This window comes from Hyla sarda, chromosome 8, assembly GCF_029499605.1.
Source record: "Hyla sarda isolate aHylSar1 chromosome 8, aHylSar1.hap1, whole genome shotgun sequence".
In the NCBI taxonomy this organism is placed as follows: Eukaryota; Metazoa; Chordata; class Amphibia; order Anura; family Hylidae; genus Hyla; species Hyla sarda.
This window is the reverse complement of record NC_079196.1, coordinates 16374107-16392646: the sequence shown is the minus strand read 5'-3', so window position 1 is coordinate 16392646 and position 18540 is coordinate 16374107. Positions and strand designations below refer to the sequence as shown.

Sequence of the window (18540 nt, the reverse complement as noted above, 5' to 3'; positions counted from 1 at the left end):
CAGAATCTGAGGGGTACCCCTTTATAGAGATGGGTACTGCCCCCAGAATCTGAGGGGTACCCCATTATGCAGATGAGTTCTGTCCCCAGAATCTGAGGGGTACCCCTTTATAGAGATGGGTGCTGTCCCCAGAATCTGAGGGGTACCCCATTATGCAGATGAGTGCTGTCCCCAGAATCTGAGGGGTACCTCTTTATAGAGATGGGTGCTGTCCCCAGAATCTGAGGGGTACCTCTTTATAGAGATGGGTGCTGTCCCCAGAATCTGAGGGTACCCCTTTATGGAGATGGGTGCTGCCCCCCAGAATCTGAGGGTACCACTTTATAGAGATGGGTACTGCCCCCAGAATCTGAGGGTACCTCTTTATAGAGATGGGTGCTGTCCCCAGAATCTGAGGGGTACCCCTTTATGGAGATGGGTGCTGCCCCCCAGAATCTGAGGGTACCACTTTATAGAGATGGGTACTGCCCCCAGAATCTGAGGGTACCTCTTTATAGAGATGGGTGCTGTCCCCAGAATCTGAGGGGTACCCCTTTATAGAGATGGGTGCTGTCCCCAGAATCTGAGGGGTACCTCTTTATAGAGATGGGTGCTGTCCCCAGAATCTGAGGGGTACCCCTTTATAGAGATGGGTGCTGTCCCCAGAATCTGAGGGTACCTCTTTATAGAGATCAGGGTGCCTCCAGCTGTTGCAAAACTACAACTCCCAGCATGCCCGGACAGCCCAAGGCTGTCCGGGCATGCTAGGAGCTGTAGTTTTGCAACAGCTGGAGGCACACCGGTTAAGAAACGCTGCCTTTAGTCAATATTTCCCAATCTGTGGCATTCCAACTGTTGCAAAACTACAACTCCCAGCATGTCTGGACAGCCAATGACAGTTCGGGTATGCTGAGAGTTGTAGTTTTGCAACAGCTGGAGCGTCACAGGTCGGAGAACACTTCCCTAAACCCTGTTGTGGGGATTGATGTGACAATGACCCTGGGCGGCCCTGGCTGGAGTGTGGCAGAAGGAGGAACATTATCCCGGGTGATGGACCACAGAGCTTGCGCTCTTTGTCCCCATTGTCCTGCGGGTTTAATGTCCTGTTAGTGTGATCACATGGGAGGGCCGCATTTTCTGCCCCATTACCCTGAGCGAAGAGACAAAGTGCTCTCCTCCCCGCTGACCACAGATTAGTGATCCGGGGCGTGAGTGTGAACGACGCCTTACATGGGAGTTTGTCTACAGGGCGGATATTTGGTTTCTGAAAGTGAAAATTATGAGAGTTCAAACAAGACTATTTATCAGAGATTACGGTGTGAATGTGTGTGCCGAGCGATTCTCCGCGGATTATTATATCATCATTTACCTGTTTAGTTGTGATGACAGAGAGAGAGACAACGTTTTATACCCCAGAGCTGTACTCACTATTCTGCTGGTGAGGTCACTGTGTACATACATTACATTACTTATCCTGTACTGATCCTGAGTTATATCCTGTATTATACACCAGAGCTGTACTCACTATTCTGCTGGTGGGGTCACTGTGTACATACATTACATTACTGATCCTGAGTTATATCCTGTATTATACTTCAGAGCTGCACTCACTATTCAGCTGGTGGGGTCACTGTGTACATACATTACATTACTTATCCTGTACTGATCCTGAGTTATATCCTGTATTATACCCCAGAGCTGTACTCACTATTCTGCTGGTGAGGTCACTGTGTACATACATTACTTATCCTGTACTGATCCTGAGTTATATCCTGTATTATACTCCAGAGCTGTACTCACTATTCTGCTGGTGAGGTCACTGTGTACATACATTACATTACTTATCCTGTACTGATCCTGAGTTATATCCTGTATTATACACCAGAGCTGTACTCACTATTCTGCTGGTGGGGTCACTGTGTACATACATTACATTACTGATCCTGAGTTATATCCTGTATTATACTTCAGAGCTGCACTCACTATTCAGCTGGTGGGGTCACTGTGTACATACATTACATTACTTATCCTGTACTGATCCTGAGTTATATCCTGTATTATACCCCAGAGCTGTACTCACTATTCTGCTGGTGAGGTCACTGTGTACATACATTACTTATCCTGTACTGATCCTGAGTTATATCCTGTATTATACTCCAGAGCTGTACTCACTATTCTGCTGGTGAGGTCACTGTGTACATACATTACATTACTTATCCTGTACTGATCCTGAGTTATATCCTGTATTATACTCCAGAGCTGTACTCACTATTCTGCTGGTGAGTTCACTGTGTACATACATTACATTACTTATCCTGTACTGATCCTGAGTTATATCCTGTATTATACTCCAGAGCTGTACTCACTATTCTGCTGGTGAGGTCACTGTGTACATACCTTACATTACTTATCCTGTACTGATCCTGAGTTATATCCTGTATTATACTCCAGAGCTGTACTCACTATTCTGCTGGTGAGGTCACTGTGTACATACATTACATTACTTATCCTGTACTGATCCTGAGTTATATCCTGTATTATACTCCACAGCTGTACTCACTATTCTGCTGGTGAGGTCACTGTGTACATACATTACATTACTTATTCTGTACTGATCCTGAGTTATATCCTGTATTATACTCACACATTTGTAATTACCCTGAGGTCCTATTCACACTACTGAATCTCCACACAGAGTAGATTCTGGTTACATCAGGCTCCACCAAAATGTAGATTTTTTTCATCAATATTTGCAGGTAAAAAATCTGCCTAGTTTTATAGGGAAATCTGTAGTAGCAGATCTTTCTTGTGCAGATTGTGGCGCAGTTTTTTTCTGAAAAGTAAAAAAAAAAAAAAAAGCCAATTGGGTTAAAAAAAAAAAAAAAACACGTTGCAGATTCTGTCATGGATCCGCAGGTTATCTGACACAAAAGCTGCAACAATTCATTTCCTTGGTCAAGTCACTGGGTAAAACTGGCTGTAGGTTAAAGGGGTTCTCCACAGTGTATGGATTAGATTCGCTGGTGCTGCAGGGCAAGGTTTAAAATATGCGCCAATTATCCAGGAAAGTGCAGCTGCATTTTCCTAGAATATTGTCACATAAACTTAAAGGGGTTCTCCACTGAAAAACATTTTTTTTTAATCAACTGGTCCCAGAAAGTTAATCAGATTTGTAAATTACTTCTATTTACAAATCTTAATACTTCCATGACTTATCAGCTGCTGTATACTACAGAGGATGTTGTGTAGTTCTTTCCAGTCTGACCACAGTGCTCTCTGCTGACACCTCTGTCCATGTCAGGAACTGACCAGAGCAGGAGAGGTTTGCTATGGGGCTTTGCTCCTAATCTGGACAATCTGTTTAACTTTCTGGCACCAGTTGATGATAAATGTTTTCCAGTGCTGTGGATTTTCGCGGTTTGCCTATAAAATCCACAGTGAATCCGCCCCATGTGAACATCTCCCTAGTCTCATTCTCTGCTTCTAATATTTGCAGCCAATCTGACAGAGACGTCCTGACTGGCCTCTTGATGAAAATTTCCCCGGAACAAAGATCGGCGCTGGCTAATTATTTTATTTTAATTTTGTGCGCTTTGTGGACAGAAGATAAGAAGTGTTTTATTTTCCACTTAGCAATAAATCAGGACCCCCCCCCCCTGTGAACGCCGTCTGCTGCTACGCCTATTGTATAATACTGATCAATGCGGAGGAGAGATAAGTACAACGGACATACAGAGTGTACCCATAGATCACATACAGGGGGCAGTCATGGTGCCATAAAAAAGAGGAGTGTACGTGCCGCCATGTTGCTGTGTGTACAAGACCTGAGTGTCACGCGTGCGTGCGCTTATGTATCTTGTCCAAAACAGAAGTTATAAGGAGCTGGTAGGATCTCACAATCTGTAACATTTTTTTGTACAAAGATTATAGTAACCCCCATCTGTCCTAAGAGTTTACAGTCTAATCTCTTTGTCTGATGCACTGGACCTCCTGTCCCTGATTGATTGACAGTCAGCTGGAAGCCGAGCCCTGTGCTCAGTTTGTCTGCACAATGCAGTAATGAGATTTGGTAACAGGGCTTGGCTGCAGCTGACTCTTTTTCCTATGTACAGCTCCCTGGAACTTATGGTGCTTTCAGATTATAATTGAAATAATAATAATAACATTCCCTCGTTACATACTTGTACTTGGATCTTAAAGGGGTACTCCTGTGGGGGGAAAAAAGTTTTCAAATTAACTTGTGCCAAAAAAGTTAAACAGATTTGTAAATTACTTTTATATAAAAATCTTAATCCTTCCAGTACTTATCAGCTGCTGTATGCTCCAGAGGAAGTTGTGCAGTTCTTTCCAGTCTGACCACAGTGCTTTCTGCTGACACCCCTGTCCATGTCAGGAACTGTCCAGAGTAGGAGAGGCTTTGCTAAGAGTTTGTTCATGCTCTGGACAGTTCCTGACACGGACAGAGGTGTCAGCAGAGAGCACTGTGGTCAGACTGTAAAGGACAACACAACTTCCTCTGGAGAATACAGCAGCTTATAAGTACTGGAAGGGTTAAGATTTTAAAATAGAAGTCATTTATAAATCTGTTTAACTTTCTGGCATCATATGATTAGAAATCATTTGTTTTCCACTGGAGTACCCCTTTAAATGTAATTTTGAGGATGTTAGGCCAATTTGCATATAAAAAAAAACAGACCTCTCGAAGTTATCCTTAAAAACAGGGGTATAGTAGTACTAAAAATATTATAAACATACCTTTTCATATATCCTTTAAAATGAACAAAAAATCAAACCCAAGCAATGTGGATGCCGCACACCAGGTAGAAAAAAGATAATTCTTATGTGGTAGCCCTTGGGGGGTGTATGGTAGTGGTGGCATGGTATCGGTATATGAGGGGTTAATGTTAACCCTAGAGTTCGTGACGCCAGGCTGAGGCAATGCTCCGGCCTATCGCCGCCCTTCCCAGTAACGACAGGTTCATAAAATGACTGAAGGTCCACAAGGAGATTGAACTTGAACAACTTTACTTAAATGCTTGCGATACATCAAAGGCACAGTAACAGTCTCGTACAAACAATCCTTTAAGTTGCGTAGTGACTGACAATTGTTGCGGACCTTGATATTTATGCAGTCTCTAAATTTAGGGTAGATATTTGCAGATCCGTCCGGATTTAGGGGTATGATTAGGTCCGGTGATGCTGCAGAGTGTCTGGGAATTGATACACTCTATATTTTGAATGATCCGGCCGTTGCCGCAAGGCTCGGGCCTAACTCACTGCGAGAATAGCTGTAGAGATGCTTCTTGTTTGGTGGCGCAGGAACAAGAGAGGTGCTTACTGCTTGGTTGCACAGGAACAAGAGAGAGAAAACATGGCCGCCGCTCCCTTATATGGGCAGGGGGCGGGGTGAATCTGATTGGTTCGAACACCTGTCATTCACCATTACAGAGAGTAATGGGATTGCTTACGTCACAGGGCCTCCAAAGGTCCTTAAGCAGAATACCATAGAGTTTACTCAGTCACGTGACCCGCAGGTCCTGCAACGCTATGGAACAGGTAATTAACCCTTTATTTACATATATATTACTCTATTTAGATTAACCTTAAATAAATTACTAGTCTACGAGCTAGAATAGAGGCGACAAGGGGTAAACTAAATTACAGGGATCCCTACGTCCTAGGGACTCTGGCCATGGGGACCCACAAACACATAGGTACCACATCAGATGCGGGACTGGGACACCACACTTACAAATCCACACCCTGAAGTGACCTTTAAGGATTATCTTTTTGCTACCTGGTGTGCGGCATCCACATTGTTTGGGTTTGATTTTTCGTTCAATTTAAAGGATACTGGTCCTCTACAAGTCCAACGCCAGAAACGGCACTTAAAGGGGTATTCCAGGATTTTATTTTTTTATTTGACTATGCTACAGGGGCTGTAAAGTTAGTGTAGTTTATACTATAGTGTCTGTACCAGTGTTTCATGGTGGTCTCGCAATTCTTCAGTGATTTTTGCCCCAATGTTTATTTTTATCAGCCTACAAAATGAGTGTCATCTCAGGTTTTCCCAGGTTGCAGTGGGGGCCGAGACATTACATCACTAGTCAAGTGTTCAAAGGAGCCTACCTGCTTCAATGGGTGGGAGGGAGATCATTCTGCAAGGAATTATAGTTTTGCAACAGCTGTAGGCACCCTGATTAGAAAGCACTGGTCAATGGCATGGAAAGGAGTACAGGTGTGTTTCAATGGGTGGGGTGGCTGATGTGTGGGAGGGAGAAAAGTGACCTCAAACTTACAAAAAATGAATCCTGGGACTTGTAGTTGGAGGGAGGGAACTCCAACAGGAAACAGCCATTTCCCAAAAAGATAGCCACAGTGTTATGATAATCTCACAACATAGTCATTTATCCCCAAGACAAGCGCAGATCCTTCTGTATACGGCTGGGAGGCGGGGTGGGCGGGGCTTGATCGCGGCGCCCGCACTCAGCCGTGTTCGGGAACCGTAGTTAATGTATGTCTATGAGCCGACCGGAGTGAACCGCAGCCTCCGGTCGGCTGCTTTTTCGTCCGTATGCGGTTTCCCGACCGCAGGCAAAAACGTGGTCGACCGCGGGCGCCGCCCACCCCTCCTCCCAGCCGTATACGGGAACCGTAGTTCAAATCGTAGTGTGAACCCAGCCTAAGCGAGTCCATTCCTGTCTGGCAGGTAAGTACTAAAGTCACCTTGATAACCCCTTTAACTGAAAGAGTTAACATTTGGGGGTTCTTTCCTGTTCTTGCCTCTAATCCCTTATTTAATAGTTAAATCCCTGTGTGAATCCCAGTGCGGAGGTCGCTCCCCCGCAGGCGGAGTACACACGCTCTCTACCTGTTCCCGTGAGAGGTTCTCATTGTGGTCGGAGATTCACACCTAATAATAATATTGACACGAGCAGCGGCGCATTGACTGTGCGCTCCCTGCACTATGACCCCTGGCCCTGGTCCAGATATTACTGTGTAAACTCCTCTATAAACTGCGCCTCTATCTGTGTTTGTCGACCAATCATTAGTTATTAGGCAGCAGATAAGGCGAGCCGGGCGCCATTCACTCCCAGTCCAAAGCTTTTATTAATTTACCTGCTCTTGGCACCGAGTCATCCTCAGCCTTCTGTCCCCGGGGGTTAATACCTCTGCCATCGAGCTGCATGGGAACATCATACATCTGCTATATACACTCATCAGCCATAGCGTAAAGTGCTCGGTTATTATTATAGATCAAGTCCAACCAGGGCATTGAAGGGAAGGGTGTAAGGCAGTGGTCTTCAAACTGTGGCCCTCCAGATGTTGCAAAACTACAACTCCCAGCATGCCCGGACAGCCAACGGCTGTCCGGGCATGCTGGGAATTGTAGTTTTGCAACATCTGGAGGGCCACAGTTTGAAGGCCACTGGTGTAAGGGGATGAGGGAAAGAATATCAGAAGCGACTACGACTGAATAGTGATGTGTAGACTCCGGGGTCAGATCATCTCCAGAGCGGCCGGTCTTGTGGGGCGTCCCCAGTTATGTAGTGGTCAGAACCGACCAAAAGTGTCCAAGGAAGGAGAATTGGAGACCAGGACATTGATGTGGGGGTGGGGGATGGGGGGGGGGGGTGGAGGCCCGTCTGGTCCGATCCCTCAGATGAGCTGCTGTAGAGCAAACTGCTGAAAAACTTTCTGTTGTCTACGATAGAAAGGAGTCCGATCACTCAGGATTTCACAGCTTGTCCCCCCCCCTTCACGGCAGCTGGACCCCCTAATGGCAGCGGCCTCTTTTAGCAGGATAATGTCCCCCTGGCCACATTGTAGACATTGTTCAGGAATGAGGAACGTGAGAAAGAGATCAAGGATGGGACTCGATCTCCAGATTCCCCAGATCTCAATTTGATCAATTACAGTATCTCCCTTAAGTGAGTCCACCATATACAGTATATATATATATATATATATATATATATATATGTGGTACTACGGGTGGTGTAGGGAAATACCTGATCACTTTGTGAGGGAGAGGATGCAGAGTAACCCCTTGGGAGCCCTGTTGCCTTGCTGGGACTTGTGGTGCTTTTTCCCAATAAATTGATACTGCCTTGTGAGAATTGATGATTGATCCTGATAGCTCGGGGTTCTGTCAAGGTCCTGTAGCTTCCTCCGTCAGGGCATGAACTTCCACCGTGCGGGTGATCCTTGCAGAATGACCGGATAAAATACACTGCTCAAAAAAAAAAAGTGAACACTAAGATAACACCTCCTGGATCTGAATGAACTAATCGTATGAAATACTTTCGTCTTTACATAGTTGAATGCGCTGACAACAAAATCACACAAAAATTATCAATGGAAATGAAATGTATTAACCCATGGAGGTCTGGATATGGAGTCACCCTCAAAATCACAGTGGAAAACCCCACTACAGGCTGATCCAACTTTATGTAATGTCCTTAATACAAGTCCCAATGAGGCTCAGTAGTGTGTGTGGTCTCCACGTGCCCGTATGACCTCCCTACAACGCCTGGGCATGATCCTGATGAGGTGGAGGATGGTCTCCTGAGGGATGTCCTCCCAGACCTGGACTAAAGCATCCGCCAACTCCTGGACAGTCTTTGGTGGATGGAGCGAGACATCCCAGATGTGCTCAATCGGATTCAGGGGAACGGGCGGCCAGTCCATAGCATCAATGCCTTCCTCTTGTAGGAACTGCTGACACACTCCAGCCACATGAGATCTAGCATTTTCTTGTATTAGGAGAAACCCAGGGCCAACCGGACCAGCATATGGTCTCACAAGGGGTCTGAGGATCTCATCTCGGTACCTAATGGCAGTCAGGCTACCTCTGTCAAGCACATGGAGAGCTGTGCGGCCCCCCAAAGAAATGCCACCCCAAACCATTACTGACCCTCCGCCAAACCGGTCATGCTGGAGGATGTTGCAGGCAGCAGAACGTTCTCCACGGTGTCTCCAGACTCTGTCACATCTGTCACATGTGCTCAGTGTGAACCTGCTTTCATCTGTGAAGAGCACAGGGCGCCAGTGGCGAATTTGCCAATCTTGGTTTTCTCTGGCAAATGCCAAACGTCCTGCATAGTGTTGGGCTGTAAGCACAACCCCCACATGTGGACCTTGGGCCCTCATACCACCCTCATGGAGTCTGTTTCTGACCGTTTGAGTGGACACGTGCACATTTGTGGCCTGCTGGAGGTCATTTTGCAGGGCTCTGGCAGTGCTCCTCCTGCTCCTCGTTGCACAAAGACGGAGGTAGCGGTTCTGCTGCTGGGTTGTTGCCATCCTGAATGAGCTGCACTACCTGAGCCACTTGTGTGGGTTGTAGACTCCGTCTCATGCTACCACTAGAGTGAAAGCACCGCCAGCATTCAAACGTGACCAAAACATCAGCCAGGAAGCATAGGAACTGAGAAGTGGTCTGTGGTCACCACCTGCAGAACCACTCCTTTATCAGGGGTGTCTTGCTAATTGCCTATAATTTCCACGTGTTGTCTGTTCCATGTGAAATTGATTGTCAATCAGTGTTCTTCCTGAGTGGACAGTGGGATCTCACACAAGTGTCAGTGACTTGTTGTTACATTGTGTGGTTTCGGTGTTCCCTTTATGTATTTGAGCAGTATATATATGAATGCAGTATAGAGTATTTTATGGGCAGCGTCTTTGAAGTGATATCGGTAGAATGATCTCTTGGCAGATCTACAGTCAGGAGTGTTGCTGGTGATGAGTTTACTCTCTGTATATCAGGTGTTCGCGCCATTTATAGAGATACGGCCATCAATATCAGATGAGCGATTGGATGAAACCAACAATTCAGTATTTAATGTTTTTATTAGTTTATTATTTTGTTCCCATAATCTTCATTGTATGTTAATCTGTGAAGGTTTCTATCTGTATCCTCCTCAGTCAGGACTAGAGGTTCTATGAGGTCCGGAGGCCTTGGAATTTTTCCATTGTGGATATCTCCATAAACCCATAATAAAATGTCCGCGTGTACCATGCAGATTTGGGATTTTTACATTAAATGTGATGAGATTAGTAATTAAAACATGCGACACAAATGGAACAGCCTGAGCTCGCTGTAACCTGCGCATATTTCTGCATGGAAAGAGTCTGCATTCTGCTCGGTGTACACAGCGGGAGATGTATGTATACTCATCCAGATACTTGTATACTCATCTAGATATTTGTATACTCTTCCGGATATTTGTATACTCATCCAGATACTTGTATACTCATCTAGATATTTGTATACTCGTCCAGATATTTGTATACTCATCCAGATATTTGTATACTAATCCGGATATTTGTATACCCATCTAGATATTTGTATACTCATCCAGATATTTCTATACTCATCCAGATATTTGTATACTCTTCCAGATATTTGTATACTCATCCAGATATTTGTATACTAATCCGGATATTTGTATACCCATCTAGATATTTGTATACTCATCCAGATATTTGTATACTCATCCAGATATTTGTATACTCATCCAGATATTTGTATACTCATCCGGATATTTGTATACCCATCTAGATATTTGGATACTCATCCAGATATTTGTATACTCTTCCGGATATTTGTATACTCTTCCGGATATTTGTATACTCATCCAGATATTTGTATACTCTTCCGGATATTTGTATACTCTTCCGGATATTTGTATACTCTTCCGGATATTTGTATACTCTTCCGGATACTTGTATACTCATCCAGATATTTGTATACTCTTCCGGATATTTGTATACTCATCCAGATATTTGTATACTAATCCGGATATTTGTATACTCATCCAGATATTTGTATACTCTTCCGGATATTTGTATACTCATCCAGATATTTGTATACTAATCCGGATATTTGTATACTCATCCAGATATTTGTATACTCATCCGGATATTTGTATACTAATCCGGATATTTGTATACTCATCCAGATATTTGTATACTCATCCAGATATTTGTATACTCATCCAGATATTTGTATACTAATCCGGATATTTGTATACTCATCCAGATACTTGTATACTAATCCGCATATTTGTATACTCATCCAGATATTTGTATACTCATCCGGATATTTGTATACTCTTCCGGATATTTGTATACTCTTCCGGATATTTGTATACTCATCCGGATATTTGTATACTCATCCAGATATTTGTATACTCATCCAGATATTTGTATACTCATCCAGATATTTGTATACTAATCCGGATATTTGTATACTCATCCAGATACTTGTATACTAATCCGCATATTTGTATACTCATCCAGATATTTGTATACTCATCCGGATATTTGTATACTAATCCGGATATTTGTATACTCATCCAGATATTTGTATACTCATCCAGATATTTGTATACTCATCCAGATATTTGTATACTAATCCGGATATTTGTATACTCATCCAGATACTTGTATACTAATCCGCATATTTGTATACTCATCCAGATATTTGTATACTCATCCGGATATTTGTATACTCTTCCGGATATTTGTATACTCTTCCGGATATTTGTATACTCGTCCAGATATTTGTATACTCTTCCGGATATTTGTATGCTCTTCCGGATATTTGTATACTCTTCCGGATACTTGTATACTCATCCAGATATTTGTATACTCTTCCGGATATTTGTATACTCATCCAGATATTTGTATACTAATCCGGATATTTGTATACTCATCCAGATACTTGTATACTAATCCGCATATTTGTATACTCATCCAGATATTTGTATACTCATCCGGATATTTGTATACTAATCCGGATATTTGTATACTCATCCGGATATTTGTATACTCATCCAGATATTTGTATACTCATCCAGATATTTGTATACTCATCCAGATATTTGTATACTCATCCAGATATTTGTATACTCATTCGGATATTTGTATACTCCAAGTAAAACAATCTATATAATAAAAATCACCACTAGATTTGCTTCTTCAAATAATTGCACGCGCCTGTATATACAGTATATAGCAGTGTAGTATAACCAGTATATATAAGTGTATTATTATATATACAGTATATAGCAGTGTAGTATATCCAGTATATATAAGTGTATTATATATCCAGTATATAGCAGTGTAGTATATCCAGTATATAGCAGTGTATTATATATACAGTATATAGCAGTGTAGTATATCCAGTATATATAAGTGTATTATATATACAGTATATAGCAGTGTAGTATATCCAGTATATAGCAGTGTATTATATCCAGTATATAGCAGTGTATTATATATACAGTATATAGCAGTGTAGTATATCCAGTATAAAGCAGTGTAGTATATCTAGTATATTATATCCAGTATATAGCAGCGTAGTATAACCAGTATATATAAGTGTATTATATATCCAGTATATAGCAGTGTAGTATATCCAGTATATAGCACTTTGGAATATATAGTATATAGTAGTATATTATATCCAGTATATAGCAGTGTATATCTAGTATATATCAGTGTAGTATATCCAGTATATAGCACTTTGGAATATATAGTATATAGTAGTATATTATATCCAGTATATAGCAGTGTAGTATATCCAGTATATAGTACTTTGGAATATATAGTATATAGTAGTATATTATATCCAGTATATAGCAGTGTATATCTAGTATGTAGCACTTTAGAATATATAGTATATAGTAGTATATTATAGCCAGTATATAGCACTTTGGAATATATAGTATATAGTAGTATATTATATCCAGTATATATCAGTGTAGTATATCCAGTATATAGCAGTGTAGTATATCCAGTATATAGCAGTGTAGTATATCCAGTATATATCAGTGTAGTATATGCAGTATATAGTACTTTGGAATGTATAGTATATAGTAGTATATTATATCCAGTATATAGCACTTTGGAATATATAGTATATAGTAGTATATTATATCCAGTATATAGCAGTGTATATCTAGTATACATCAGTGTAGTATATCCAGTATATAGCAGTGTAGTATATCCAGTATATATCAGTGTAGTATATCCAGTATATAGCACTTTGGAATATATAGTATATAGTAGTATATTATATCCAGTATATAGCAGTGTAGTATATCCAGTATATAGTACTTTGGAATATATAGTATATAGTAGTATATTATATCCAGTATATAGCAGTGTAGTATATGCAGTATATAGCACTTTGGAATATATAGTAGTATATTATATCCAGTATATAGCAGTGTAGTTTATCCAGTATATAGCACTTTGGAATATATAGTATATAGTAGTATATTATATCCAGTATATAGCAGTGTAGTATATGCAGTATATAGCACTTTGGAATATATTGTATATAGTAGTAAATTATATCCAGTATATAGCAGTGTAGTATATGCAGTATATAGCACTTTGGAATATATAGTAGTATATTATATCCAGTATATAGCAGTGTAGTATATGCAGTATATAGTACTTTGGAATATATAGTATATAGTAGTATATTATATCCAGTATATAGCAGTGTATATCTAGTATATATCAGTATACTGTAGTGACTGTGGGGTCTTATTTTGCAGCCTCTGCCCAGGCCGGACTGATGGGGAAGTGCAGACGCCCGCGGACGGCGTTCACCAGCCAACAACTGCTGGAACTGGAAAACCAATTCAAGCTCAACAAGTATCTGTCCCGGCCGAAGCGATTCGAGGTGGCGACTTCCCTCATGTTAACTGAAACTCAGGTAAGTGAATAACTGCGACAGTAAAAGACAGTGAAATAAATAAAGCAAAATATTAATACAGTATAATTATTATTTATTATAAATCTCCAACATTTTCGGACTTTTGAGTGACCTCATGTATTTTTCTCATTGTTTTATTCCTCATTGATGGATTGTATACGGCAGTGGTCTTCAACCTGCGGACCTCCAGATGTTGCAAAACTACAGCTCCTAGCATGCCCGGACAGCCGTTGGCTGTCCGGGCATGCTGGGAGTTGTAGTTTTGCAACATCTGGAGGTCCGCAGGTTGGAGACCACTGGTGTACGGTTTTCCATTGTTTTTGTGCCGGTCTGTTTTGCTGCTAAACTTTAAACCAAAGGCAATTGTGCCCTCTAGTGGGCATCACTGGTAAAATTAAATATAAAAAATTGCCAAATGACAATGACAATAATCTCAGACATTATTCACTGATAAAGTATAATGCTTGGGTAACCCATTCTAGTCAGACCAGACCCTAAAAGTATTCCAGGCCTCAAAATTCAGACCCCATAATACAAGCCCAGACTAAATCCCATAGTTCAGACCCTAAATCAGACTCCATCATCCAGACTCTATAATTTACACCCCAATATTCAAACCCCATAATTCAGACCTCACACCAAACTCTTTAATTCACACTAATATTCAGATGCCAGTCCCTATAATTTACACCCCCTTAGTATAAGGGTACGTTCACACAGGCGGGTTACCCTTGAGTTTCCCGCTGCAGATTTTCAACATTGAAATCACTGCAGCCAAAAATCTGCAGCAGATTGCATTGATCTCAATGGTGTCTGCTGCAGAAAACCCCCCATGGGAAACTCACAGGTGACCCACCCTTGTGAATGTACCCTAAGGGTGCGTTCACACGGGCAGATTTCCTGCAGAATATCCGCAGCGTGTTTGCTGCTGAAAATCCACAGCAGATTTTGCTACCATTGACTTCAATGGGTCATCAGAAAATCCGCAATAAAAGGTAGATTTGTAGATTTTCCTTTGGACCCATTGTAGTCAATGGTAGCAAACTCCACTGCTGATTTTCCGCAGCAAATACACTGCAGAAATTCCGCAGATAATCTGCCTGTGTGAATGTACCCTTAGGCCCCATTCACATGGCATAAATTCCATGCAGACTCCCGCATGCGAGATGCATTCTGCACGGAATGCATAACCGTCTATGAGACAGCGCATTCCATGTGGTCCTTGCACGTCAGATTCTGCACTGTACGTAGTGTCCGCACGAAGATTTTCAGTGCGGACATTTCGCTGTGTGGACACGGCCTTAGGCTGGATTGTATTGGCTATAAATCCATGCAGAATTCTGTGCAGAATGCGCCGTCTCATAGACCGTTATGCATTCCATGTAGACTCTGCAGAAAGAATGAACACGTTCATTCTTTGTGGCGACACGGAAATTGGAATTTCAGTGCCAGAAACATCTGGCACGGAAATTCCGCCATGTGCACAGCTGCAGCAGAATCCCGTCGAATTCAACAGGACCCTGCTGCAGCGGAAATTCCGTGCGGACTCTCCAAGCGGAAGTCTGCATGTAATTTCCGCCATGTGAACGTGGCCTAAGAGTTAGTGCACATGGGTTGGAATCACTGTGAAAAATTACAGCAGCGACTCTGACCAAAAGCGCGACAATTCTTCCCTAAATTACGTAGATTTTGGTTTGGATTTGCTGCTGCAGATTTTAAAGAGAAATAATTCCAATAAAGCCACCATTGCAGCAAACCCTCAGCTGTGATGAGGAGGGGTGTGAATTGGCCAGAATCTGACGATATGATATGTATCACGATATGCGTATGACGATACGATATTTATTGAACTCCATTGATCTGTGTGCTCTGTGATCCATTGATAGAGCCTGGTCCAGCCAGGTTCTATCAGTGACAGAGCCACAGGACAGCAGGGAACAGAGGTAAGCCCTCCGGCTACCTCTATAGTGTATAGTGGATCTTCCCCCGTGATCACGCTGGGGGGGGGGGGGGGGGGGAAGGGGAGGGGCGATCCACCCCACTAGCCCACCTGGGAGCATTCACATGTCCCTTTAGACGCCGCTGTCAGCTTTGACAGCAGCAATCTAAAGGGTTAATGGCCAGCCGCAGCGATCGCTGCAGGCCGGGGGCTGCAGAGTATGGAGCGGGCAGGAGTCGGGAGCCTTCTCCATACAGACTGCTGAGCGCCGCCGCACTTGTTAGGGCCGGACAAATTCACCTGCCCAGAGCCCCAGAACTGCATGTCCCGGGCGTCGGGCGATAGGAACTATAAAAGATCGATTCGAACATATTATGAATCGATACAGTATCGTATATTATCGCGATATTTGACTGAATCGATTTTTTCTAGTCAGTTGAAATAATTTCATTTTCCTCTCTGCCTTTATTTCCAGGTAAAGATTTGGTTCCAGAACCGAAGGATGAAATGGAAGAGGAGCCGTAAAGTCAAAGAACAGGGACCGTCCAGCCATGGCGACCGACAGAGGTCCGAGGACAAAGCGCCACCTAAAGACGATGAAGACGAGGAGGAGGAAGAAGATGAGGAAGAGGACGCCGGGTACCAGAGAGCAGAGCGCAGCACGGACATCCTGCGGCTTCCCGCCCAGCGCAGCTACAGCCCGGAATCCTTCTGCTCAGAGGAAGAGACTGCGGCCATGTCCTCTCTATAAGACACGGACAGTGGGCAATGGAGACCCCAATATCTCAATTATTTATTGACCATGGACTGATACCTCCATGCATACCATAATTTATATGTATTTAACTATCTGTAGAGGTTATGTGGGGGGGGGGGGGGGGAAGGGTGGAGGCGCAAGGGGTTAAACTGCCCTGTGAGCTCTTATGTTCGCCTCCGATATAGAATAGAGACTGCAAAATTATAGGAGGGTTTACAGATTTTATACACGTTAAAAAAAAAAAGTTCTGAAAAAATTTGCCGACTTTCAATTCATCACCCTTTTCAAAATCTCTGCTTGCTGTCAGTAAATGGAAGCAGAGGGCGAAAAAAAAAAAAAACGTACGGACCCCAATACTTAGGCTGGGTTCACACTGTGTGGATGTTTCCCTTTAGAGGATATGATATATATATATATATATATATATATATATATATATATATACCGTATATAAAAACATATACATTAAGGGATGCTAAAAACGGATGCTGATGTGCGCTGTAAATTATTTTAAAAAATTTAATAAAATTAAAAAATTAAAAAATTGTAACATATGCTTTTTTTTTTTTTTTTTTGCCATACTCAATAGCGTTACAGAAAACGAAGACAGAAAATGCAGTGTGAACCTGCCTTAAAACATTGATACTGCAGTAATACTCACAGGTAAGGCTGGGTTCACACCTCCCGTATACGGCTGGGAGGAGGGGGCGGGGCTTAATCGCGGCGCCCGCACTCAGCCGTATAGGGGAACTGTATTTAATGCATGCCTATGAGCCGACCGGAGTGAACCGCAGCCTCCGGTCGGCTGCGTTTTCGGTCGTATGCGGTTTCCCGACCGCAGGCAAAAACGTGGTCGACCGCGTTTTTGCCTGCGGTCGGGAAACCGCGTACGGCCGAAAACGCAGCCGACCGGAGGCTGCGGTTCACTCCGGTCGGCTCATAGGCATGCATTAAATACGGTTCCCCTATACGGCTGAGTGCGGGCGCCGCGATTAAGCCCCGCCCACCCCTCCTCCCAGCCGTATACGGGAACCGTAAATACAAAACGAGGTGTGAACCCAGCCTTAAAGGGGTACTCCGGTGGAAAAAAAAATTTTTTAAATAAACTGGTGGCAGAAAGTTAAACAGATTTGTAAATTACTTCTATTGAAAAAAATCTGGACAGTTCTTATAATGGACAGAGATGTCAGCAGAGAGCACTGTGCTCGTGATGTCAGCAGAGAGCTCTGTGTTCCAAAAAGAAAAAGAATTTCCTCAGTAGTATTCAGAAGCTAATAAGTACTGGAAGGATTAAGATTTTTTAATAGAAGTCATTTACAAATCTGTTTAACTTTCTGGCACCAGTTGATTAAAAAAATTCAAAAGTTTTCCACCGGAGTACCCCTTTAAGCATTTGCTACAGTTAACTGCAGTGTTTCCCAACCAGTGTGCCTCCAGCTGTTTCAAAACTACAACTCCCAGCATGCCCGGACAGCCGTTGGCTGTCCGGGCATGCTGGGAGTTGTAGTTTTGGAACAGCTGGAGGCACACTGGTCGGGAAAAACCCAGAACCCTATATAATATACCCTCCTGTACTGACAGTTCGTTACAATGTATCAGTGCAGGTAAAAATGCAGTACAGTATATTGGTGCTGCAATTGAGTTTAGCTCACAGAGGATTGTCTACACTGGATACAATACTAACACCAAGCTTGTGGGGCAGTAGGGACCTGTTCACATCGCAAATTTTATAGGACCGCTTGGAATTGCGCCGTCTCCTTAGATGGTAATGCATTTCCGATAGGATTGCATTGTGCTATACTTAGACATAGAATCTTTCTGCAGACGCCACAATCAGGATTTTTGCAGTGTGCACAGTGCAGCATAATTCAACTTAAAGGGGTACTCCGGTGAAAACCTTTTTTCTTTTAAATCAACTGGTGCCAGAAAGTTAAACAGATTTGTAAATTACTTCTATTTAAAAATCTTAATCCTTCCTATACTTATTAGCTGCTGAATACTACAGAGGAAATTCTTTTCTTTTTGGAATTCTCTCTGATGACATCACGAGCACAGTGCTCTTTGCTGACATCATAATAATAATAATAATAATAACTCTTTTTTTATTGTTGTTCTTAGTGGGATTTGAAC

The 18540-nt window shown here is 42.6% G+C and overlaps 1 protein-coding gene across 3 annotated transcripts in view; it reads left to right on the top strand.

Moving 5' to 3' along the window:
- The window catches only part of LOC130284385 (motor neuron and pancreas homeobox protein 1-like), a 32916-nt gene extending 16048 nt beyond the window's left edge, over nucleotides 1-16868 (top strand). Inside the window, exons 2-3 of one of the 3 annotated variants that reach the window (XM_056534676.1) lie at nucleotides 13554-13714; nucleotides 16129-16868. In XM_056534676.1, coding sequence (XP_056390651.1) covers nucleotides 13554-13714; nucleotides 16129-16404 — 437 coding nt within the window. In that variant the 3' untranslated portion in view covers nucleotides 16405-16868. The remainder of the gene's footprint in view (nucleotides 1-13553; nucleotides 13715-16128) is intronic. The other 2 variants (XM_056534677.1, XM_056534678.1) reach the window with 2 other exon arrangements.
- Nucleotides 16869-18540: the final 1672 nt, after the last annotated feature.